Source organism: Balaenoptera acutorostrata, chromosome 5 (assembly GCF_949987535.1).
Source record: "Balaenoptera acutorostrata chromosome 5, mBalAcu1.1, whole genome shotgun sequence".
Lineage (NCBI taxonomy): Eukaryota > Metazoa > Chordata > Mammalia > Artiodactyla > Balaenopteridae > Balaenoptera > Balaenoptera acutorostrata.
In genome coordinates, this window is record NC_080068.1 from 40,388,012 (window position 1) to 40,413,345 (window position 25,334).

Here is a 25,334-nt window from a genome sequence, read left to right on the forward strand (position 1 = left end):
TCTTTCCAGAACCATTAACATTTTATTACAAATGTATTACTATATCTAATATTTTTATAAAACTTTTTCTCATACTCATTCAATCAACAAATATTCATTTAACACAAAAACTAACATGCTTAATAGTAGATTTTCCCCATCTCTAGCATCTATGTGTCCAGAAAGCTTAATTTTGTATATGGCTTTCACAAATATATGTATATATGTAAATGACAAGTAAATAACCTGCTATTTAAAGTATGCTATAGATAAAACATATAACCAACAAGGAATTACTGTATATCACAGGGAACTCTGCTCAATACTCTGTAATAACCTAAATGGGAAAAGAATTTGAAAAAGAATAGATACATGTGTATGTATTGATATAAACTGAATCACTTTGCTGTACACCTGAAACTAATACAACATTGTTAATCAACTATACTCCAATACAAAATGAAAATTAAAAAAATAAAATAAAATAAAATAACTTAACAGTAAAAAAAAAAAAGTATGTTATAGAGTTGGCATAGATTCAGTTCAATCTCTATTGCTACCTCTAAAATATTACATAACAATTGATGTCTGAAACAATAAGACTCTGAATCATTGAAAGTAATATAATCTAAACTATGTTAACACTTGTGAGTCGTTAAAATTTGATAAACTAAATATGGCGGGGTGATCTTTTTCTGCAGATTCTGTAGATTCATGATGAAGAGGGATAGAATGGGGGGTCTCATATATTTGGGAACATTTTTTATTCTTAGAAAAAACAAACTATCTCTAAAAATTAATAATAATATAACATATTTACTAAATCAACAAGTAACAACCAAGCATACAAACTTCAATTTCATATCCTGGCCACTTAATGACAGCAGGAGATGACAGAAGGGAACTACGAAAAGAGAGAAAGAACAGGAAAGAGAAATAAGGAAGCAAGGAGGAGGGGAGAAAGGGAGATAAGAGGAGAATAAGAAGGGAGGAAGAAATAGAAAGATGATAAATAAGAGAAACAAATCATTTCTTTTAAATCTGATGTTTATTTATTAAAGTATTCACTGTGGACCTCCCTGGTGGTGCAGTGGTTAAGAATCTGCCTGCCAATGCAGGGGACATGGGTTCGATCCCTGGTCCAGGAAGATCCTACATGCCGTGGAGCAACTAAGCCCATGTGCCACAACTACTGAGCCTGTGCTCTAGAGCCTGCACGCCGCAACTACTGAAGTCCTCATACTCTAGGGCTCGCGTGCTGCAACTACTGAGCCTGCGTGCTGCAACTACTGAAGCCCGTGCGCCTAGAGCCCGTGCTCCACAACAAGAGAAGCCACCGCAATGAGAAGCCCGAGCACCGCAACAAAGAGTAGCCCCCACTCTCCGCAACTAGAGAAAGCCTGCGCACAGCAACGAAGACCCAACGCAGCCAAAAAAAAAAAAAAAAAAATTCATTGTGTCTCCTTGAAAAAGACTCGTTCTAAAACAGGGAATTGATTCAAAATTTGATAGATTAACAAAGTGTTGCTATTCTTAGCACCAAGGTTCACATGATATCTTACCTCAAATCCTAGTATTGTTTTAAGATAAAAGAAAACAGATTTTTACCTATGAGAGGAAGGTGTCTATATATATATATAAGGACGTAAATATAGTAAGAAAACACAAGGAAGGGTTAAAAATACTTTTTTTTAAATTGCCATCAAAGCATTGTAAAAACTAAGTTAAACAAAGTCTGCCTTCTTTTCTGACCCACGCATAGACTAATAATATATGTATTAGAAACAGAACTTTATGTAACCCGAAGTAAATTGAGTATATTGATGATATGAAAGCTAAGATACCTTTTCAGAAAAACAATCCTTATTCTCAATAAGTAAAACGAAAGTACCAAAACAGACACGGAACTAACTGCATTATTACAGAATCACTCCATTAGAAATGATTTTATTGCTTTTCTTTGACTTCTTAAGATAAGCAGTACACTTGCTTAGGGCACATCCTTCCCTCTCAGACATGAGAGTTCTGAATTCTGCAAAACATTTAGTCCGGATAATCAAATGTCTATATTTAGTTTTCACAATGAGAGTTTCTCATAGGTTTTAAATAAGATAGCTGTGCTCTGATTATCTAATTAAGCAGTTAAACATCTTAACATTTTAATCTGACTATATCAATTAGAATGTTTTATTAGAATATATTTAAGCAATATTTACATTTACTTTAACCCCAGCTTCAAGACTTAAGACAATAAAATATTTCACCCACAAAATATTTTTGTTAACGTTTAAATTATAATTATCAATATTGCTTGATGAAAAGAGAACAAAGATAATCAACAAAAACAAAAGTTCATTTTATAAATAAGCCAAGCTTGAAACTTATCACTGAAAAATAAATTTTCACATAAAAATTTAGTTTTTCTACTTCCATTTCTTGTGTTTTGAATTTCTATTCATTTCCTTAAAAAATCAATTTAATAACTATGTAGAACCTATAATTATCTAATGCTATTGGCAAATAGCAAAACCACTCTTCATCAGTCTTTACTTAGTCAGCATCATATAACCTAAGTTAGTATTTGGTAACTCTAAGTCATGAAATTCGTTGGTCATAAAATCAATTTAGTGGGCTGCGATTAGCATTAAAAAAAGAAACAGAATAGAAAATAACAGTGTGCAACAAGAATAATGTTGCTTTCTGAAACTTTTGTTTTAGTAGCATTTATGTTCATAAATATGTGAGTTTTGTCGTACTTTAAAATGTATTTTTAATACAAAATACCATGATAAAGTAAATAAAGGATATTATTGCTACAATAACAATACTGGGAAAGAAATTATTTACTATGATGTCCTGATTGTATTAACATTTTCTGCATAACTATCATGGATTTATATATTAATACACATATATTAATACAGCTAGCATTCCTATCTGTGCAGTGCCTCCACTTTGCACACTTATGTTATGATTATGGTCACAATTACCAGATTTCCAAGCTAGGTTAAGTATGATTTTGTAAAGGAAACAATAACGAAGGTTAAAGCCTAATAATTTCCTATTAATATACTCTTACCTGTTGGTAATCCTTTTCCTCTCAATCGGTCTCGGATAGTCTGGCTTCGATCAGGCTTTTGCTCACTGTTACGGGAAAGCTGATCCGTCTGTACATAGGTAATCAAAAGTCAAGTTTGACAATAGAATCTCCCTTTTATTTTCATGGTAATTGTCTACAGAATGACACCAGTTAGATAATTTTTGGAGAGTATAACATTTAAGTAAAAACACTCCACGTCTGCTATTGTTAATATATATTCCTTGGATAAGATTTATGTAGCTTAGTTCTGGCCAATTCATCTTCAGGAAATAAAAGCCAAGAAACATCTATCAAAGACTAATCTGCTTGGGAGGGAGGGAGACGCAAGAGGGAAGAGATATGGGAACATATGTATATGTATAACTGATTCACTTTGTTATAAAGAAGAAACTAACACACTATTGTAAAGCAATTATACTCCAATAAAGATGTTAAAAAAAAAAAAAAGACTAATCTGCTAACTAGGGAACAAAATTAGCCAAATTAAAGTAGTTAAAATGAGTTCCAGTTCAAAACAACACACTTGAAGTGTTCTTTTGTTTTCCAAACTGATAACTACTTTCACCTCTCAAGTGTGATGATAATTTTAAAACCATATTAATTCTGGTATGATAAAGCTCTCTCCTAATTCTAAGTATGCACTGAGGGTGCTGATTTAAAGTATTTTCAAAAATAATTTTCTAGATTTTGCCTGCCAGAAATTACATTTGAGAAATATTTTAAACTAAATGGACATATTGAGGGATGACAATTAAATTTAAATCAATGCTCTTTTGAGACCCTTTAGAACAAAATGTTTAAGCAGTCTTAAACTTTAATAACTTCAACCAAGGGCACTTGTTTAAAATAAAGCACATCAAATTCCACATTACAAGGGGTGAAATGTTAGAATACTGAGTTTATTCATCTGATTAATTAGAGTAGAAACTTCAAGAAATAAATGTAAGGAGAGAGAATGGTGAAGAGAAATTACTTAACTCTGGCACCAAGAACATGCACACTTATCTGTTTACACACACACACACACACACACACATACATTTTAATATTCCTCCATGAGTGAAACTTATTTAAGTATGAATTAAAAATCCATTTAAGGTAGTATTCGAGGTATTATGCTTCCTACCTATAAGAAGACTTAAATGGAACTATTTCTGAAATGATGTTATCATTTAAATTATATAAATAGTACTGGTCCACATTGTACTATATTGGCAGTAAATGAAGAGATAAAATCCTGTATCATCTTTGTGAATTCCTGCATTGACACTACTATTAATAATAGTTGTCATTTACTGAGCAATTACTATAAAGCAGGCACTACCTTAAGTGCTTTACATACTTTATGTTACTCAATTATCCAAAAACCTCATGTGGTATATATTATTATTATCTTCATATTACAATAAAGGGAGAAATAGAAGGAAAAGTTCTAAGGACCTTGAAGCAGCTCATCAACATTGAAATAATTATTTTCAAAACTGTTCAGTAATATGGGTGGATGGTATGTACCATTATTCCTATTTTACAGGTAAGTAAAATTGAGGTCAAGCATGCTATATAAATCAGTGGAAAAACCAGGACAACTAAGCTGGACTACTGACTTTTACTCTATGATAATTAATTTTAAGTAAGTAAGTATTATGGTCACTTGTAGTGAATTTCACACTGAGTGAAAGACTAACTCGTTCTATCAGCAACTGGAGGCAACGACAGCTTCCAAGGAGCATAATGGCTGACAGCTAATGGCTTTGGGGTCAGAGAGATCCAGATTCCAATTTTGTCTCTGTCATTTACCATGTGTGTGGCCATGGGCAAGTTATTTAATCTATTTGAGCCCCAGTTTCATTATCTCTAAAATGAGGATGAAATTATCTCTTGTAACCTGGGGTTGTGATGAATAGATGTGAAAAAGCACATAAGTCATTCGGCACAGTGCCTGGCACAAAGTAAACACTTAAAAAATGGTAGCTGTGAGAGTTACTTCTGCCCAGTGATGTCCAGGAGACTGGCCAAGAGCAATGGATGAGGGGAGCGTTATTATTTCTACTTAGAAAGGCAGGCTCTCTACATGCTGATTCCAACTGACCTTTCTATTCTTCTCTCCCACTAAACAACCCCACAGCACACCCCATATCAGACTTATTACTGTTCCTCAAACATCCTGCTCTTTCCCATCTCACAGCATTTGTCCAAGTTTACTTCCCTCTGCCTGGATTACCCTTTCTATCTAGTCTATAGGATCTAGCTCAAAGCGCTATCTTTCAACGCAGTCATTACTTGTATCCTTTCCCCTCAAAATCTCATAGCTTTTAAATCCCTGGCTGATTAATAGGAAACATAAGTCCCATAAAGTGAAGGAGTTAGTACAGATCAACGTTCCTCAGAGTGAGTTTTTACAGAACATCAGTATTATGAGAAGATCTGTGAAAAAAGGCCAATATAAGTTTGGGAAATGTTTCACCTATGTGCCTATCCCTCTTGAGGGTTAGTAATACAACTTAGTGTATTAAAGGCTCTGGGAAGTTCTACAGTGAAAATATACTTAATTTTCCTAAAATAGTTTCTCCTCAACTTTATTTGACCATAGAGAAATTTTTTAAACAAAAATATATTTCAAAATATCTGGGAAACTTTGGTCTGAATAGAGGACCAAAGTTTTAGTAGCTTTATCTTTGTTCCAAAAAAAAAAAAATCACATACAGGAATATAAACAAATAAATCAGCTCTAGTTAAGGAGGGGAAATAAGCAGCCGAGAACTCTCTTCACTTAGCCTCTACTACCTCCCTTCCTCTGACTACAGAATTGCAAAGGCTCCTTGGGGTACAGTTTACAAACCATTTGCCTAGAAGACTTCATGAGCCTGCTTCTTATCAACTGGTAAAGCACGTGGAATTTGGATATACCCCTGCCAGCCATACGACATCCTGGTTAAGATGGCAGAACTAAACCCTTAGGCATGAGGAATTAAGAGGAAGCCAGCAAGAACCCTGTGTGACAATGGTAAATCTATCCAAGGCCTACATAAAGGAGGGGGACTCAGGCACCATAACCTAAAGGGTAAGAGCAGATAAAGTTTAGACCTACATCAAATATCAAAAACCAAGGTGGGGGTCCAAACTAGAGCAAATAGGATAGAATACAGCTTAAGAAATGCAGCAATGGGACTATTAGATATAGAGATTGTTAGTCTTGGGATTCTTCATATCTAAGACAAGAGAGAAAATAAAGGAGTACCCAGTTTTGGGGCAATCTAGTAGGGATACAAGCATGCATCCCCCTTACATACCAGGTGCCAATGTCCAAAGAAGGTACGGAGGGTTTGAGAATACCTAAGAGGTCCAGACTAATAAGTGGGCAAGAAAGAGGTATAAAGCAACAGAAAGTGCATTTAAATAATTCTAAAACCCATTTTGCATGTCCATACGACTTTCACAGTAGATAGAATCACTTACTGAAAGCTCCATAGGAAAAGATGTAAGAAAAGAGGCAAGAAGACTTCTCAGCTCTAACATGCTGTGATTCTATAATACCTGCTAGAATAAAGTTCTAAAAAAAGACTAACTCCCATAAAATCTAGGAGACTAAATTATTGCAATGGGCTTCTAGATTTTTCAGTACTGTTTCAAATAAACAATTAACATTAGAACCTGAAATTCAATCTCCTGTTCCTAGTCTTCACTGAGAAAATGCTATCCATGTTTAAAGAAAATTTTGTGAAATGCTACTAAATTTTAAAGTACGACTATAGGAACCAATTGGAACTGTGGCTTACCCCAGAAAGATTTCCCAGAACCAGTTTTACCAACTGCTTCACGTAGGAAAATGAGGGTGCACAATTGCTATTCCTAATGTGGGCACTGCAAGCGTCCAGGACAGTCCGAACAGAAACCCGAGCATAAATAACATCCTCACACATTCCAAGCAGTATACTGTTGAGATGATCTCCAAGCTTGATAGGCTGCATATAAAGAAAGAAAAAGTCATGTTGGCAAGTGTGGGTAAATCTAACTAACACGAGACAAACCATTCCAAGAGTCACAGGAACCACACCAAACACACCTGGAGGAAATAAATTTCTTATCTAGTAGCATGTATATTTGACTACATTTTACATTTTTATAATCCAAAAATTTTATTAGCAGAAGTTGGTTAACAGACACCTCCTAAGATAGGAGGTATTATAGAAAAACTCTGGGGTGTTTTGGTATGATTAAGAAATGGAATGCTTTGGTTATCCAAGTATTTTGGTAAGCAGTTTATATATATACACTACTTGGGGGGAATAAACAATTTCCTAACATTTCAAAAAAGGAATATATTTGATATATATTTAATGTAATTTGACACTCATGATAACTTAGAAGAGATTTCAAATATTGCAATGACTCAAGGTCATTTAAATATAAGTTCTCATTATGCTGGTGAAACAGAAGCCAAAATGTGAGTTTTTTTTTTAATTAGTTGACATAATTTATAGAATATTTTATCTAAATGTCCAATAATCATACCAAGAAATGCAAATTAAAACCATAGAAAGAAGTCACTATATATACGCTCAATAGAATGGTTAAAATAAAAGACTGATAATACGAAGTAGTGGTGAGGAGAAAAGCATTGCTTATGGATGTTTGAACTGGTACATCCACTTTGGTTTAAACATATGCTTTACCTGTGACCCTTCCCTTCCACTTCTCATCCATCTGGGTATTATATTTCATCTTTTAGAGCTCAGCTTAGCAGCAATGTCCTTTAATAAACCTATCCTAACCCTCCAAGTCTAGTTAGAGGCTCCAACGCTTGGTTTTCCATAGCACCCTCCATTTTCCCTAACATAGCATTTGTCACATTGCATTGTAATTGGTTATTTTGGTTGTCTGTACCTGTGATAGGACTTCACAGACATGGGACATTATATTCCTAGTGTCTGGTACAGTGTCTGACATAAGGTAGGTGCTTAATAAATACTTTTGAATTAATATTAAATATTTCCAAAACAGTTACTATATCTGACAGTAAAATAGAAGTAAATGTTTACACTTCCCTTTCAATTTACACATTATAGATATATTGACTTTATTTTCAGTTACCAGAAAAGAGAAAGTGTTAAATTATAGGCTGTGATCACATTTTACATGTAAGTTAAGTTCTATAAAATGACCCTATTATTTCCAGTAATAATTTAACTTTCTCATTTATATTTATAGAATTGAAACTGAGGAAAGTAAATATACAATATTTTTCATGATGTAAAATGAAACCAAACCAAGTTGAAGACCATCATTCGTTTTTCATGGATCTTAAGATGTCTGAATTTTAGAATAAAAGCCTAAAATACTTACTGCTTCTTAATTTGACAAAAAAAAAAAAACCAAAACACACCTAGTTACTTTTGTTTGGAGTTCTAAATGCCTAAAATGACACAATTCTGTATGCTACATCTTTGATGAAATACAGTTATTTTAAAATTTTTGATTATATTTATTACTATGTTTATTATTGTGTCTTCAGGAAATCAGTTATTTTAGAAAATAAAGACTAGAAGCAGACCAATGATCATCAGAGCCTAAGACCCCACAAAGTGTTACTTTAATATCTGTGTCTGCTGCTGCAGGAGTAGTGAAGTATGATTTTGAAGTGACAAGAGAAAAAGTAATGAAGTATAAACTCTGAGACATAGTTAGAGCTACTATTATTCCTACAGTTTTTGCATCAAAAAAGGTTATCACTCTCTGTTCAAGAATGAATCATCAAAGAAATCTACAATCCCCCTTTATCAGTCATTAAATTAAAAGAAATAAAGTGGACTCCCATTTCTCTCGCTATAATTTTGAAGAGGCTACTATATTTCACAGAGTGAACTGTTGAAACAGGTAGTGACTGCTATAATTCTAAGAACAGTCTAAGAAAAATAATTTCTTTAGTACTTTATTATTTCATTCTGAGGGTGTGACATTATTAATGTGAACAACCAGTATAGAAACACTGGTGTGCCTGACAACACACTGTAGAACACATAAATACACAGAACTTCTTAAAAAGTGTAAAGTTGTACAAATGTGACAACTTGACTTACTTGGCTCTGAGGTACTTCATGATCAGCCCCCCAATACAATGTCATTCCAAGAGAATAAATATGGATCTAGGAATAGAATTTTTAAAAAAATCATTTTATGTAAAAACTTAATTTAGCAAGTACTATACATTCATGACTTTGCTCCAAAGAAAGCGTAACACATGATTTGAGAAAATCATCATTTCATATTTTGCATTAAAGTATGTGAGAGTTTAAAATAGAAAATAGGACTGGAAATGATGAGAACAGACTTTTTTTTTCCCCCAACTTTCTAGACTGTCTGCTATGAGTAATCATTTTTATTAGTTCTCACTTAAAGTTTCTTTATGAAAGCTCAAGCAAATATGAATAGTCTTACTTTCCCCTTCTTTTACAAAAGGCCAGAAATTTAAAAAATTACTCGACACCTTGCAGTTTTAATTTAACAAGACAGGCATTTCCATATCAATGTTTAGAGATCTCATTCTTTTTACTGCTGCATAGAACTCCATTTTGTGGCTATAGCATTGTTTACTTAACTGATCTGTTATTAATGGGCAATTAGAATTTTCCTAAACTTTTGCTATTATAAAAAATGTTTTAGTAAACAGCCTTGTGATGTCATTTTGTACATGCAGGTATTCCTCTTGAATTGACTCCCTTAGATTATGAATAAAAGAGTAAATCATCTATAGTTTTGATACATTTTGTCAGATTTCCCCCACAGACGTTTTATCATTTTGCATTTCTACCAGCAACATATGATTTTTTCACAAGCCTTATCCATAGAATGTGTTATGAAGATTTGGATTTTTACCAAACTGAAAAGAGAAGAAAAATCTCATTGCAGTTCTGATTAGCATTTTTCTTACTAAGAATGGATGGGGTAGTAGTAGATAGAGAAAAAAGTTGGGTCAGAAAAGATTCCTTTTTCATTGTTTGTTTGCTTCTTAAAGACTGAAAAAAGGACAACATATTTTTATGCTGGTAGGAATGATCCAACAGGGAAAACTGGAACTGCAGGAGAGAGACGAGACTGTTGGGAGAACACTGCTGAGTAAGCGGGAGGAAGCGGAAGCTAATGCACAAAGGAAGGAGTTGGCTTGACACCTCTGTCACAGTTCTTCTGAAGTAGGGAAGCAAAGAATATGAAAATTTATGTAGGTAGTCCAGTTGTGGGATCTTGGGAGAAGTCTCCTGATCGCTTCTACTTTTTTCCCCTGTGAAACAGGGAGCAAGATTATCAGCCTGAAGTGAGGACAGTTAATCCTTATAAGTAATCATTTTCCAGTTCTCCTGTTAAGCGATTTCAGAGCTAGACTTTTAGCCCATCTCTACCAGTACTGAATAATCTTACCACGAGCATTTTTTGCACCAATCTTACTCCAGGGCCATCTTATTTTCTTGTCTTTATTTTTTCTTTTCATTTTGCCCTTATTTTCTCACCTGTGTTTTTTAATTATACAAACTGTCTCGAATCCTCTTTAGATATAGGTGAGGTAAATACAAATAAAACTGGGTATCCTTACAATCTCACAGCATTTTAATCTATTCCTAGTATTGCCTCCTAAATTATTCCTAAATTACAGATTAGTTGTTCCTCTTTTCAAATATTTTCATGGTTCCCAATTTGCAAAAATCCAAATTCTTTATGATGATATGCAAGGCTCTCTCTGACCTGCCTCTACCTCCATTTTCCAGGCAGATTTTTTTTTTTTTTTATAAGTTTATTTATTTATTTTTGGCTGTGTTGGGTCTTTGTTGCTGCGTGCGGGCTTTCTCTAGTTGCGGCGAGGGGGGGCTACTCTTCATTACGGTGCGCAGGCTTCTCATTGTCGTGGCTTCTCTTGTTGCGGAGCACTGGCTCTAGGCGCGCAGGCCTCAGCAGTCGTGGCACGCGGGCTCTAGAGCACAGGCTCAGTAGTTGTGGTGCACGGGCTTAGTTGCTCCGCGGCATGTGGGATCTTCCCGGACCAGGGCTCGAACCCGTGTTCCCTGCATTGGCAGGCGGATTCTTAACCACTGCGCCACCAGGGAAGCCCCCAGACAGGTTTTTAAGTTTTCCTTCAATTATCATTCCTTCCTCTATCACACTTGACACTTCAGAACTACTATATAATTCTCTGTTGGCAAAATAAATCTTTCTCTTTCCCAGCGTTTCTTGAGCAGTTCTTCCTACCAAAAACTTTTTTTCATCTGTCAATAAAAGTTCCACCCATTATTGATAGTCCAGAGATGATGTTATCTATTATGTATGCTATATAAATCTTCTCAAACAGGATAAAGCATTCTCTCTTATATGATAGTTATTATTTCATTTGTATCTCTAATGAAACAGTTAACTAATACTACCTGTAACATAGTTAAGATGTGTCCTTGTTTGTCTTCCTTGAGAAAGCCTTTTTAACACATCTTAATATCCCTCTTAGCAGTTAACACAGAACTTGTACATAATAGATATTCAATACATGCCTACTGAATTCAATTAAATGTGCATAAAGTTCAAGGCAGCATGATGTAGGCTATTTGTATCATATTTCTGTTTAGAATTCAAAGAATCTCACATGGGAACACCTTTTCAAAGAGTCTCATATGTGAAAAACATTTTTCATACCTTTAGCAAAAATGACTAATTGCATACTCAAATATATTTCTCTTAATATATTAATTTGGATTTGTGATCCTTTGAGATACTGGTAGTATTTTAAAATTCTTTACTACATTTACTTGTCAGGAGGCTAATTGAGTTATTTTATTTTAATAATTTTTATACAAGACTATATAAAATTATTAACATTATTTTAAAAACTAGATTATAAAATTATACATCTGTTGATCATTTATGTATATAGTATAATGATTAATTTTATGTGTCAACTTGACTTGACCATGGGATGCCTAGATATTTGGTCAAACATTATTCTGGGGCTTCCCTGGTGGCGCAGTGGTTGAGAATCTGCCTGCCAATGAAGGGGACACGGGTTCGAGCCCTGGTCTGGGAAGATCCCACATGCCGCGGAGCAACTGGGCACGTGAGCCACAACTACTGAGCCTGCACGTCTGGAGCCTGTGCTCCGCAACAAGAGAGGCCACGATAGTGAGAGGCCTGCGCACCGCGATGAAGAGTGGCCCCCGCTTGCCACAACTAGAGAAAGCCCTCGCACAGAAACGAAGACCCAACATAGCCAAAAATAAATAAATAAATAAATTAATTAAAAAAAACATTATTCTGGGTGCTTCTGTGAGAGTGTTTTTGGAAGCAAGTAGACTGAGCAAGGCAGACTGCTCTCCCCAATATAGGTGGTCCTCATCCAATTATTTGAAGGCCTGAATAGAACAAAATAGTTTACCCACCCGCAGGTAAGAAAGAACTCTTTCTTTCTGACTGCCTTCAAACTAGGACATCAACTTTTTGATACCTTTGGATTTGATCCGAAATACCAGCTCTTCCTGGGTCCTGAGCCTGTTGGCCTCAGAGTGGAACTACACCCTCAGTTCACCTGGTTCTCAGACCGGAACTACACCATTGGCTCTCCTGGGTCTCCAGCTTGCTGGCTTACCTTGCAGATCTTGGGACTTGTCTGCCTCCATAATTACATGAGCTAATAAGTCTCTCTTTTTTTTTTTTTTTTTTTTAGGATTTTCTTATTTATTTATTTATTTATTTATTTTTGGCTGTGTTGGGTCTTTGGTTCGTGCGAGGGCTTTCTCCAGTTGCGGCAAGCGGGGGCCACTCTTCATCGCGGTGCGGGGAACGCTCTTCATCGCGGTGCGCGGGCCTTTCTCTATCGCGGCCCCTCCCGTCGCGGGGCACAGGCTCCAGACGCGCAGGCTCAGCAATTGTGGCTCACGGGCCCAGCTGCTCCGCGGCATGTGGGATCCTCCCAGACCAGGGCTCGAACCCGTGTCCCCTGCACTAGCAGGCAGACTCTCAACCACTGCGCCACCAGGGAAGCCCTAAGTCTCTCTTTATATACACACACGCGTGCGCATGCACACAAACACACATATCCTATTGATCCGGTTTCTCTGGAGACCCCTGCTTAATACATATAGATATGAAATATCTATATATAGAAAAAACATGCAGAAATGATAGTTGCTATTTTATTAGAATAGTGCTTTATGGGTTCAAAATTTTTAATATTTTAAGAATCATTTAAAATTTTGTTAAATAAATAACTCCAGGTACATCAGATCTTTGTTAAAGTAATGTATAATAATATCTGGTATCTAATATTAGAGAAATATTATTAATATTTGAGAAAAAGTTTGTACAGTATACAAAGAAAAATGCTTTACTTTTACATTTATTCCAAAATAATCTGTAAAGTAAATATGGATAATACTTCCATATACATTATTCATAAGCTAAGAGTTTCTATTGTTGATGCAACCTGAAAAGATACAGGCAGAAAGAAGATCAGTGATACTAAGGTGTAACTAAATTAACACAGTAACGCTGCAATACCACTGAGAGCACTTAGTTCACCTGGTTGATAAATAGCAACGAATGGGTTATAGTTTAGTTACAGTCATTATATGGAAAGGAGAAGGTCATACAAGGAGTGATTATTCAAAAACAGGCAAGTATTTGGCCTTCATATGTTTCTTAGGTTTTTACATAAGCAGAAAAAAAGGAGAATATGATGGCCCACATATTACAACTAACGAATATCTTCTATTAAAGATTAGTAAGCCCAGGGATTAAAAGAAGTCAGGCATTAGAAGTTTTTTTTTTAAAAAAGGTTTTGATCTGCCTCTCACTTCTACTGCATATTTATTTAGCTTCCAAGGGAATTTTTTGCTTTGTGATCTTTGCCAAGGCCCTATTTGTATCAAAGATCTCAGTACCTATCTGTTCCTGATGGATAGCACAGAGAAAATCTATTCCCTTCCCTTAGTGTAATAGCAAGCCAGGATGGTTTCTTGTAGAAGTGGCTGCTTTTGATAATGATGATTCATACACAGGGTTAAACGATAAAGGAACAGGTTCTAGAAGATAGCATTTATAGAAGAGCTAATTAACTATCCATTTAGTCGTTCAACATTTTTTCTAAAAGTCACTAAGCTCGGGATGGTGGTAAAATATAAATATCTCATTCTGGATCAATAATACTACCATATACTAATACATAAGAATATCAACAGCAAGCATGTACATAACGTTTACTGTGTGTCAAGCTTAGTTTATACTTCAGCTTATTCAGTACTACAGAGAGAGAAAGTAACTTTTGTCCAAGGTCACACAGGTAGTTAAGTGCTAGGGGCAGGATTCAAATTCTGGCTCCAGAGCCATATTCTTAACCTCTAAACCAGGGCTTATACTCCTCTGTACTACTGACATTTGGGATCTTTGCTGTGGACAGCAGTCTGTGGATATTTATCCTGTGTAGGATAACAGTAGTACCCCTGGCCTCTACTCACTAGATGCCAGTAGAACTACCTTCCTCCTCCTCCCCCTGCCCCCCCACTGGTTATGACAACTAAAAATGTCTCAAGACATTGCCAACTGTCCGCTGGAAGATAAAGCGGCCTCTGATTCAAAACCACGGCTTTAATCTGTTGTACCTTTCCTAGAATCAGAACTCTAAGTAAAGAAAGCTATATGAATATACATGTATGTATCTATTAAACAAAGTAGACGTGGTAAATTTGTGCTAAGGAAATTCAAAAGGACAAGATTACTTATGATTATAGAAGAAATGTAAAGCAGGGGGAGCTTAAGCTGAGGTTTGAACGTAGGTTATGTGTCCCCTCTCTGTGCTCTCTTAATATTTTGTACAGATCCACTATTATTGTATATATTTCCATTACTATTATTATTACTATCATTAATTTCTTTTTGTCTATCTGTCCATTACACTGCTGGCCCTTTGAGGTTAAGGACTATTTCTTTTCTTTTTTTTTTTTTTTAATATATTTATTTATTTTTGGCTGCATTCGGTCTTCAGTGCTGCATGCGGGCGGCGAGGAGGGGCTACTGTTCGTGGCGGTGCGCGGGCTTCTCATTGCGGTGGCTTCTCTTGCTGCGGAACATGGGCTCTAGAGCGCAGGCTCAGTAGTTGTGGTGCACGGGCTTAGTTGCTCCACGGCATGTGGGATCTTCCCGGACCAGGGTTCGAACCTGTGTCCCCTGCATTGGCAGGCAGATTCTTAACCACTGTGCCACCAGGGAAGTCCCAGGACTATTTCTTATTCATCTTTGTAACCCTATGGCCTAATATAGTGTAGAATATATAAGTTCTCAATAGATGCTGATTGAAAGAAAGGTTGGTACATAGGATGTGGACATGTAGAAATGCAGAAGAGCATTGTTATACAAAAGAGTGAAGCCACAAAGCATAGGACCTGTTTAATAATCACTGACTACAACTTGTGCCTCTGAAAGAGAGGAGTTGAAATATGGTTGGAATCAGACTCTGGAGAGGTTTTCTATGTTTTGTTAAGGAATCTGTACTTAACTGAGTAAGTGGGCCCATGCAGTTCTAACTGGCGTTGTTCAAGGGTCAACCATATGTCAAAAATTAAATGCACATACTTTTTGATTTCACAATTTTACTATTAGGAAATTATTAGGTTAATTTTTGAACTTACATGCATTGATTATGGGAAATGATATCCATAGCAAATTCTGAATTCTCCAAAGTTCCCTATCTAAATTATCACAGCTTGCTACACACAATATATATATTTGTTCCAAAATTTCTTTTCATAGCCTTGATAATGAAATTAGATCTTCTGATGTTAATGGCATTACCATCCTCAGACTGGATATTCCTATCATAAACATTTCCATCTTCATTGTTTCATCAAATCAACTGTCGAAACTCTGTCAGGTTTGCTTCCACTATAACCCCATTATCCTCACCCTCTATAGTTCCAAGGCATTGCACGATTTTTAGATCTTTCCCCCAGATTATTAAAGTGTCCCAGTTAGATTCTTACATAATCTTTCATCTCACCTAGTTATCCACTTTCATCAAACTTACCCTCTGAAATAACAAATTATATCATATCACTCTCCTAAAAATATGCCCCAGAAGAAAGTCTCAAGTTCTGGCATTCAAAGTGTTCTTCATTCTGACCTATAGTCTCCCTTTAACCACAGCCTTCCAGGTAGCTAATGCTCCAGCCCAGCCAGTCTGACCAAACATTCCCCTATCACAGTGGACAATTTCCTACCCCTTAGCATTACACATCATAGCAACCCTGAGGGGAATCCCCATTTCTACCTATTTTCAATTTTCTAAATTCTACTCACTCTTCGTAGCTCAACACAAATGGTACCTTCTCTGCGGTATCATTCTAAATTAGAAATTGTTTCTCCTCGAAACTTCCAAACTACTTTATCCCTCTATATAGCATTCATTTCAATTTGCCTTATATTATAGATACACATATATGTATATATATATATATATATATAATCATTAACAAATTTTTAAAATATTTTCCACACATGAGAAAGTGTTGACATAAAATACAAAGACTGAAAAATAAATCTTAAAATTCTTTAAGCATCTTAGAAAAATTCACAAAAAAAGGCTATAAATATATTAGATCTATTTAATTAATAAACAAACGTTAACCAGATAGTTGCTACTGTAAAACCATCAAGTTGACAAATAATAAGAGAGAGAGAAAGAAAAAGAGAAGGAAGGAGGGAAGTAGGAAAGAAGTGAGGGAGGGAGGGGAGGGAAGGAAGGAAGGAAGGAAGGAAAGAAGGAAGGAAGGAAGGTCCAGTTATTTTTGTATCTTCCTCCCAAGCACAGTGTTTTATACACAGCAGGCATTTAATAAGTATTTTAAAACATGAATTAATAATGGCTCACATTTTTTTCATATTTTTTCTTAGATCCATACATTTTTATAAAACTACTTTGAATTTTTAAATATGAACTTCTTGGAATACATGATCATTTTATTTTATTTTATTTTTTAATTGAAGTATAGTTACTGTACAATATTACATAAGTTACAGGTGTACAATACAGTGATTCACAATTTTCAAAGGTTAGGCTCCATTTATAGTTATTATAAAATATTTGGCTATATTCCTCATGTTGTACAACATATCCTTGTAGCCTATTTTATACCTAATAGTTTGCACCTCTTACTCCCCTCTCCCTTTCCCTCTCCCCACTGGTAACTACCAATTTGTTCTCTATATCTGTGAGTTTGATTTTTTTTTTTGTTATATTCACTAGTTTGTTGTATTTTTTAGATTCCACACATAAGTGATAACATGATCATTTTAAGTTCAATGGATGTTTTTCAGAGGGTTGAAGGTAGCCCAGTGTCTACTTTTCCTACCCCCACCAAAACAAAAAACAAAATAAAGCAAAAAAGACGTAATGTTACCTTTTCAATATCGGAGAGGGAAGTTAGTGATTGATTCTGAAGAACCTCTGGTGCAGTGAATGCTCGAAGATCCTGACTGGAAATATTTTCATCTGTAAATGACACGCTACCAGATGGCAGCAATAGCAGAGACCATGGAGAAATGATGAAGCCAAGAGCAGCAGGATCAGCTATGCTTACTGGTTTGTAGCCATACAGAATGAAAAGAAAAAAGAAAGATAAATGCTTAAAATTAAGTGATTATAGATCATGTAAATGAATACCCCAGCATATTCATATATATGTGCAGTTACATACACCAAATCAACATGCTACAAAATGAGAGTGGGTTTCATACACCTAATACTGCTAGCATTATTAACAACAACGCCTTGATTTGGCTTAGTCTTTCAAACTTAGACTAGATGGCAGATCTTAGAAACTAGAAATAGAGAACTTTCATTGTCAGTCATAAGACTATACTTGGTTCAAATACTTATCACAGTGATACAGAGATATGAATAAGAATAAACAGTTCTTACATTTTGTTGGGTGGAGGGTTCATGGATTCCTTTGAGGATTCGGTAAAAACTATGGTTGAGAGACCATTTCAAGAAAACTGCCCATAAATACCTTTGTAAACAAAAGGTGTTCGGGGACTTCCCTGGTGGTGCAGTGGTTAAGAATCTGCCTGCCGGGCTTCCCTGGTGGCACAGTGGTTGAGAATCTGCCTGCCAATGCAGGGGACACGGGTTCGAGCCCTGGTCTGGGAAGATCCCACATGCCGCGGAGCAACTAGGCCCGTGAACCACAACTACTGAGCCTGCGCGTCTGGAGCCTGTGCTCCGCAACAAGAGAGGCTGCGACAGTGAGAGGCCCGCGCACCGTGATGAAGAGTGGCCCCCGCTCGCCACAACAAGAGAAAGCCCTCACACAGAAACGAAGACCCAACACAGCCAAAAATAAATAAATAAATAAATTAAAAAAAAAAAAAAAGAATCCGCCTGCCAATGCAGGGGACATGGGTTCGAGCCCTGGTCCGGGAAGATCCCACATGCCGTGGAGCAACTAAGCCCATAGGCCACAACTACTGAGCCTCTGCTCTAGGGCCTGCAAGCCATAACTACTGAGCCCATGTGCACAGAGCCCATGCTCTGCAACAGGAGAAGCCACTGCAATGAGAAGCCCGTGCACCGCAACGAAGAGTAGCCCCCACTCGCCTCAACTAGAGAAAGCCCGCGTGCAGCAATGAAGACCCAAGGCAGCCATAAATGAATGAATAAGTAAATTATTTATAGATAGATAGATAGATAGATAGATAGATAGATAGATAGATAGGTGTTCATGGATCTCCTTAGAACTCGTTTATGGATCCCAGGTTAAGATTCTCTGATTTAGACTACAGTGTTCTGAAACTGATAGAAAATAATTCCTTTGATAATTCATCAGATTTAGAATTAGTAGTTTCCAACTACAATGAAAGCCTCCTTTTTGCATCAAGATGTATATAGTCTTGTATGCATTTATTCATTATTTCAGTAGAATTTCAGGCAGCTCTGTGCTACCAAATGTGATCAATGTGGCCTCTAATTTTGCTATGTTTTGATTTTGTCTTTATGGGTGCCTAAGAGCTCAGTTTAAGAGTATTAAAAAAAAAGTCCTTAGATTTCAAGTAAAGCTATACATTAGGCTCAACAAAACAGACTTACTAGAAGGAATATTATTTGACCTCCCATTTCAAAAGGAAATTAAAATAGGTTTTAAGGTAAATGTTAAATAAAACTGAGTTACAGACGCAAGAAATCTCTATAGGAAGGTCACAGAAGGCCGTTGCCTGCCAATGCCATGATTATTCAATCTGAATGTGTTACACTGCTCTCTAAGTCAAATCATAAGAAACTGACAGAAGTCTATGGAATAGTTTATCAAACATACAGTATCTATGCTTTCCTAAAAACAACTTTCATTAGAATTGAATCATCCATCCTTTCTGACTTTTTAACCTCTACCTATGGTCAAGATTCTGATCATCAGAACTTGACTTACGCTGATAAAAAAGTAAACTATTAAAATTCATTTCTCCTTTGAAGATTAAAAAGCCAACTGTACATCCTCCTGCATTCTTATGAATTTGAAACATGTCTTTAACAACTGTGTCAAGGAAGAAAAATGTGTTTGAATGCATCTTTAATCAGTCAGCATATCTTATGTGGCCCTGAGGCCGAGTTACAGACCAGTGGTCCTCACATTCCTACTCAACCACACATCAGGTTGCTAACAACATGACTCAGAATTCTCATGGCAAAATATGTTTCAATGAATCATCATAGCTGTTAAGCTTAGGTATACTGTTGCCTTTCATAGCCACTTTACACACTGTCTTTTACTTGAGATTTTTCTTGTTTCTTGAGGTAGGACTGTATTGCTATAAACTTCCCTCTAGGTTTGGGTCATCGTGTTTTCATTGTCATTTGTTTCTAGGTATTTTTTGATTTCTTCAGTGATCTCTTGGTTACTGAGTAGTGTATTGTTTAGCCTCCATGTGTTTGTATTTTTTAGTTTTTTTCCTGTAATTGATATCTAGTCTCATAGTGCTATGGTCGGAAAAGATACATGGTACAATTTTAATTTTTTAAAATTTACCAAGGCTTGATTTGTGACCCAAGATATGATCTATCCTGGAGAATGTTTCATGAGCACTTGAGAAAAAAGTGTATTCTGTTGTTTTTGGATGGAATGTCCTATAAATATCCATTAAGTCCATCTTGTTTAATGTGTCATTTAAAGCTTGTGTTTCCTTATTTATTTTCATTTTGGATGATTTGTCCATTGGTGAAAGTGGAGTGTTAAAGTCCCCTACTATGACTGTGTTACTGTCGATTTCCCCTTTTATGGCTGTTAGCATTTGCCTTATGTTTTGAGGTGCTCCTGTGTTGAGTGCATAAATATTTACAATTGTTGTATCTTCTTCTTGGATTGATCCCTTGATCATTATGTAGTGTCCTTCTTTGTCTCTTGTAATAGTCTTTCTTTTAAAGTCTATTTTGTCTGATATGAGAATTGCTACTCCAGCTTTCTTTTGATTTCCATTTGCATGGAATATCTTTTTCAATCCCCTCATTTTCATACGGTATGTGTCCCTAGGTCTGAAGTGGGTCTCTTGTAGACAGCATATACACGGGTCTTGTGTTTGTATCCATTCAGCCAGTCTATATCTTTTGGTTGGAGCATTTAATCCATTTACATTTAAGGTAATTATCAATATGTATGCTCCTATTACCATTTTCTTAATTGTTTCAGGATTGTTTTTGTAGGTCTTTTCCTTCTCTTGTGTTTCCTGCCTAGAGAAGTTCCTTGAACATTTGTTGTAAAGCTAGCTTGGTGGTGCTGAATTCTCTTAGATTTTGCTTGTCTGTAAAGGTTTTAATTTCTCTGTTGAATCTGAATGAGATCCTTGCTGGGTAGAGTAATCTTGGTTGTAGGTTTTTCCCTTTCATCACTTTAAATATGTCCTGCCACTCCCTTCTGGCTTGCAGAGTTTCTGCAGAAAGATCAGCTGATAACCTTATGGGGATTCCCTTGTATGCTACTGTTGCTTTTCCCTTGCTGCTTTTAATATTTTTTCTTTGTATTTAATTTTTGATAGTTTGATTAATATGTGTCTTGGCGTGTTTCTCCTTGGATTTATCCTGTATGGGACTCTCTGTGCTTCCTGGATTTGATTGACTATTTCCTTTCCCATATTAGGGAAGTTTTCAACTATAGTCTCTTCAAATATTTTCTCAGTCCCTTTCTTTTTCTCTTCTTCTTCTGGGACCCCAATAATTCGAACATTGGTGCGTTTAATGTTGCCCCAGAGGTCTCTGAGACTGCCCTCAATTCTTTTCATTCTTCTTTCTTTATTCTGCTCTGCAGTAGTTATTTCCACTATTTTATCTTCAAGCTCACTTATCCATTCTTCTGCCTCAGTTATTCTGTTACTGATTCCTTCTAGAGAATTTTTAATTTCATTTATTGTGTTGTTCATCATTGTTTGTTTGCTCTTTAGTTCTTCTAGGCCCTTGTTAATCCTTTCTTGTATTTTCTCCATTCTATTTCCAAGATTTTGGATCATCTTTACTATCATTACTCTGAATTCTTTTTCAGGTAGACTGCCTATTTCCTGTTCATTAGTTTGGTCTGGTGGGTTTTTACCTTGCTCCTTCATCTGATGCATATTTCTCTGTCTTCTCATTTTGTTTAACTTATTGTGTTGGGGGTCTCCTTTTCACAGGCTGCAGGTTTGTAGTTCCTGTTGTTTTTGGTGTCTGCCCCCAGTGGGTGAGGTTGGTTCAGTGGGCTGTGTAGGCATCCTGGTGGAGGGGACTGGTGCCTGTGTTCTGGTGGATGAGGCTGGATCCTGTCTTTCTGGTGGGCAGGACCACATCCGGTGGTGTGTTTTGGGGTGTCTGTGACCTTATTATGATTTTAGGCAGCCTCTCTGCTAATGGGTGGGGTTGTGTTCCTGTCTTGCTAGTTGTTTGGCATGGGGTGTCCAGCACTGCAGCTTGCTGGTCGTTGAGTGGAGCTGGGTCTTAGTGTTGAGATGGAGATCTCTGGGAGAGCTCTTGCCAACTGATATTACGTGGGGCCTGGAGGTCTCTGGTAGTCCAACATCCTGAACTCGGCTCTCCTACCTCAGAGGCTCAGTCCTGACACCCAGCCGGAGCACCAAGACCCTGTCAGCCTCACAGCCAGGTATGTGGGGATTTTCTTGCCTTTTGGGAAGTCTGAGGTCTTCTGCCAGTGTTCAGTAGATGTTCTGTAGGAGTTGTTCCACATGCAGATATATTTTTGATGTATTTGTGGGGAGGAAGGTGATCTCCACATCTTACTCCTCTGCCATCTTGAAGATCTGCCCCCACACAGTCTTTTAAAAGCTTCTTCTTGTGTATCTCATGCACAAATACCACAGAATCCAGCCAGAGAAGAACTCAAACAAGGCAGAAGAATATTTTCTTTGCCAAAGAATGCTATTCAAAATATTGAGATTTCACATGTCACGGACATAATAAAATAGTCTATAATCAATTCTTTTCAAATTAGCAACTAAAGGGAACAAACACTAGGAGACCAATTCAGAAGGCAATGCACTAATATCTGTTATGAGATGATGATGACCTGGAACCACAGTGGTAGTGAGAACCTGTTGGAATGCAAATGTATCCTAGAGCTGGTGACAACAGAATTTCCTGACAGACTGGATGTGGAGTGAGAGAAAGAGGGGACTCAGGATGACTCCAAGAGTTTGGTCTCAGGAACAGGAAGGATGGAGTGTCATCAACTGAGAGTAAGAAGACTGTAAGAATAGCATAGGTTGCTGAGGTAGGGGCTGGGAGATAGTGGTAGGAATTAGAACTTTACTTTGGGACCTATTAAGTTTAAGATATCTGTTAGATATTCAAATGGAGGTGTCAAATATGCAGTTGCATCTCAAGTTTGGGAGAATGGTCTGAATTGGGGAGTCACTGGTCTAATAGATGGTACTGAAAGCCTTGTAACTGGATGAGATGACCAAAAAGTGAGTTAAGATAGAAAAGAAATCAAGGACATTGGAGAGTGCTGTGGGGTATTCCAGCTTTAAGACCAACTGCTCCTTCTCAGTCTTTTCTTCCAGCTTGCTGAACCTAAGAGAGGAGGATGGGATTCTAACTCTCATGCCTAATTCCTGTCATCCTTATTTGGGGACAGAATTATGGTTTCTAGTATATCTATTACTATTTGAATTCATAAATTATTAGGGATCACAGCTAACACAGAAGCATGAATGCCATCCAGAAGTCTAAATGCTATGTCTTGTCCTGCCATTCTTGGTAATGGTAGCCACTCAGACCTGAAAAGAACTTGCTGCACTCCTCCTCCTCATCCCAGGCAACAGACTGACCCTACCCTCTCCTTGACAGGGTAGCATAGAACAGAAACTGTTGAAGGTGAAAGTAGTCTATAATTGCTTATCACTTTGAAATTAAGAGGTCTACTCACTTATCAGCACAATGAAGATCAGCAAAACTAATACTCTGACAAGAACTGTATCTTTCAACTTTTGCTTTATATAATAGGTTTTTGTTTCTTTGTCTTTACTGAACATCTAAAGTATACCCTTATTTTAAGTACTATATATTTAAACATAATATTCTCAAAATTACAAGTCATTTGCTCATAGAGTCCATAGTTTTATTGGGGAGATAAAATGTATTCATAAATAAATACAAGATAAAAAGTATAAGGTATTTAAAAGACAAAACAAAAGGAAATTTAGACGAAATTACTTCAGTTACAAAGAAGAGAGAATTAATTTTTTAAAATATGTGGTCCTTTAAGATAAGTAAGATTTGACCATGGTTAAGAGGGAGATTCCAAAGAGAAGAAACAGCCAAAGCAAAGGCATATGGTCAGGAAATTATTAAGTTTGTACAAGGAACAAACTCCAAAAATTTGGAGCACTGGAATGGTAGAGAGCAGTGAAAAACAGAATTACCAACGTGGGTCATATTTTCACTTGTTAAACAACACACATACAAATAAATGACACAAATATTTTTGTTGTTTTCAAATGTGATTTTTAAATGTCTTGTAATAAAGCTAAAGCAGCTGTGACAACAAACTACATTGTTGTCAAATTCCCAAAGCACACACACGACATTTAAGTGCTCCATTCTTCAGAAAACAAACCACAAAATATATTTTTCAATAACTGTAAAGGGTTATGCAAACCTTCAAGTGAGGAAATTTAGAGTCATGGCTACAATCAGTCTAATTCACCCTCCTTCTCTAACTAAAAGAAAAGAATTTAAAGCAAATGTATTCAAAATCCTTCAAAGAATGCTAACAAAAGAATATTTAAAAATGGAATTCCAGAAGCTTGTAATTTGGTGTCCCATAATGTTTTAGTTGTGTGATGACTGTCCTCAAGAATGCTATTATTGTTTAAAAGTAAATCTGATGTGAACTGATTCCAGGACTCAAATGATTCTATTTAAAGACTTTTCCAAACATTCCACAGAGAAAGTTGCTTAATCAAAATTTAAAGCAGTTAGAGGCAAAGTTATAAATAAGCAGAAATTTGATATGCAAAGAAACATCTTAGAGCTTCTTTCCAATGTTCCCTTAAACTAAGCCCCATACCTATATGTTTCCCCCCCACTGAGGGGTCTTACCATTTCCTTTAGATTGTCCCCTTCATTTAATTTTCTTGGCCTTCCAGTTACAGTATAAAAATTAGAGAAATGATCATAACTGGGTAACAAACATGATAAGGCAAAACAATCGAAAGTATCAGCAAATCATCTAAAACACTTCGAACAACAACGAAACCATTTTGACCTGAAAAGTCCCTTTGCCTATCTAAGCACATATATGTTCTATTATAGTACTTGGCAAAAATCTATGCAGAGGCCACTGTTTCAAACTCTGAAGGATCTGATGAAGTCATTCTATGATACAGAATTCTCTCAAAAATTCAGTTCATGTGTGCATAAAAATACACACACACAGTGTTAAATCAATCATCTGGTGTAACAATGCACAAACAGAAAAAGATATGGTTTAGAATATTTCCCCTATATTTTAACACTTTCTTGATAGTAAAGCTTTGTGATAAATTGTTTAAGGTTCACTGCAACTCACCAAGAAAAAAGGAGAGGACTCAAATCAATAAAATTAGAAATGAAAAAGGAGAAGTTACAACGGACACCACAGAAATACAAAGGATCATAAGAGACTGCTACAAACAACTATATGCCAATAAAATGGACAACCAAGAAGAAATGGACAAATTCTTAGAAAGATACAACCTTCCAAGACCAGACTAGGAAGAA

General features: G+C 36.2%; 1 protein-coding gene across 11 annotated transcripts in view; it reads right to left on the reverse strand.

Moving 5' to 3' along the window:
- The window catches only part of PTPN13 (protein tyrosine phosphatase non-receptor type 13), a 242,081-nt gene that overhangs the window by 141,441 nt on the left and 75,306 nt on the right, over window positions 1-25,334 (reverse strand). For all 11 annotated transcript variants that reach the window (XM_057546711.1, XM_057546717.1, XM_057546713.1 and 8 more), the window contains 4 exons: window positions 17,500-17,678; window positions 9,157-9,222; window positions 6,856-7,041; window positions 3,059-3,146 (listed from right to left, as the gene is read on the reverse strand). In XM_057546711.1, the coding sequence (XP_057402694.1) occupies window positions 3,059-3,146; window positions 6,856-7,041; window positions 9,157-9,222; window positions 17,500-17,678 (519 nt within the window). The remainder of the gene's footprint in view (window positions 1-3,058; window positions 3,147-6,855; window positions 7,042-9,156; window positions 9,223-17,499; window positions 17,679-25,334) is intronic.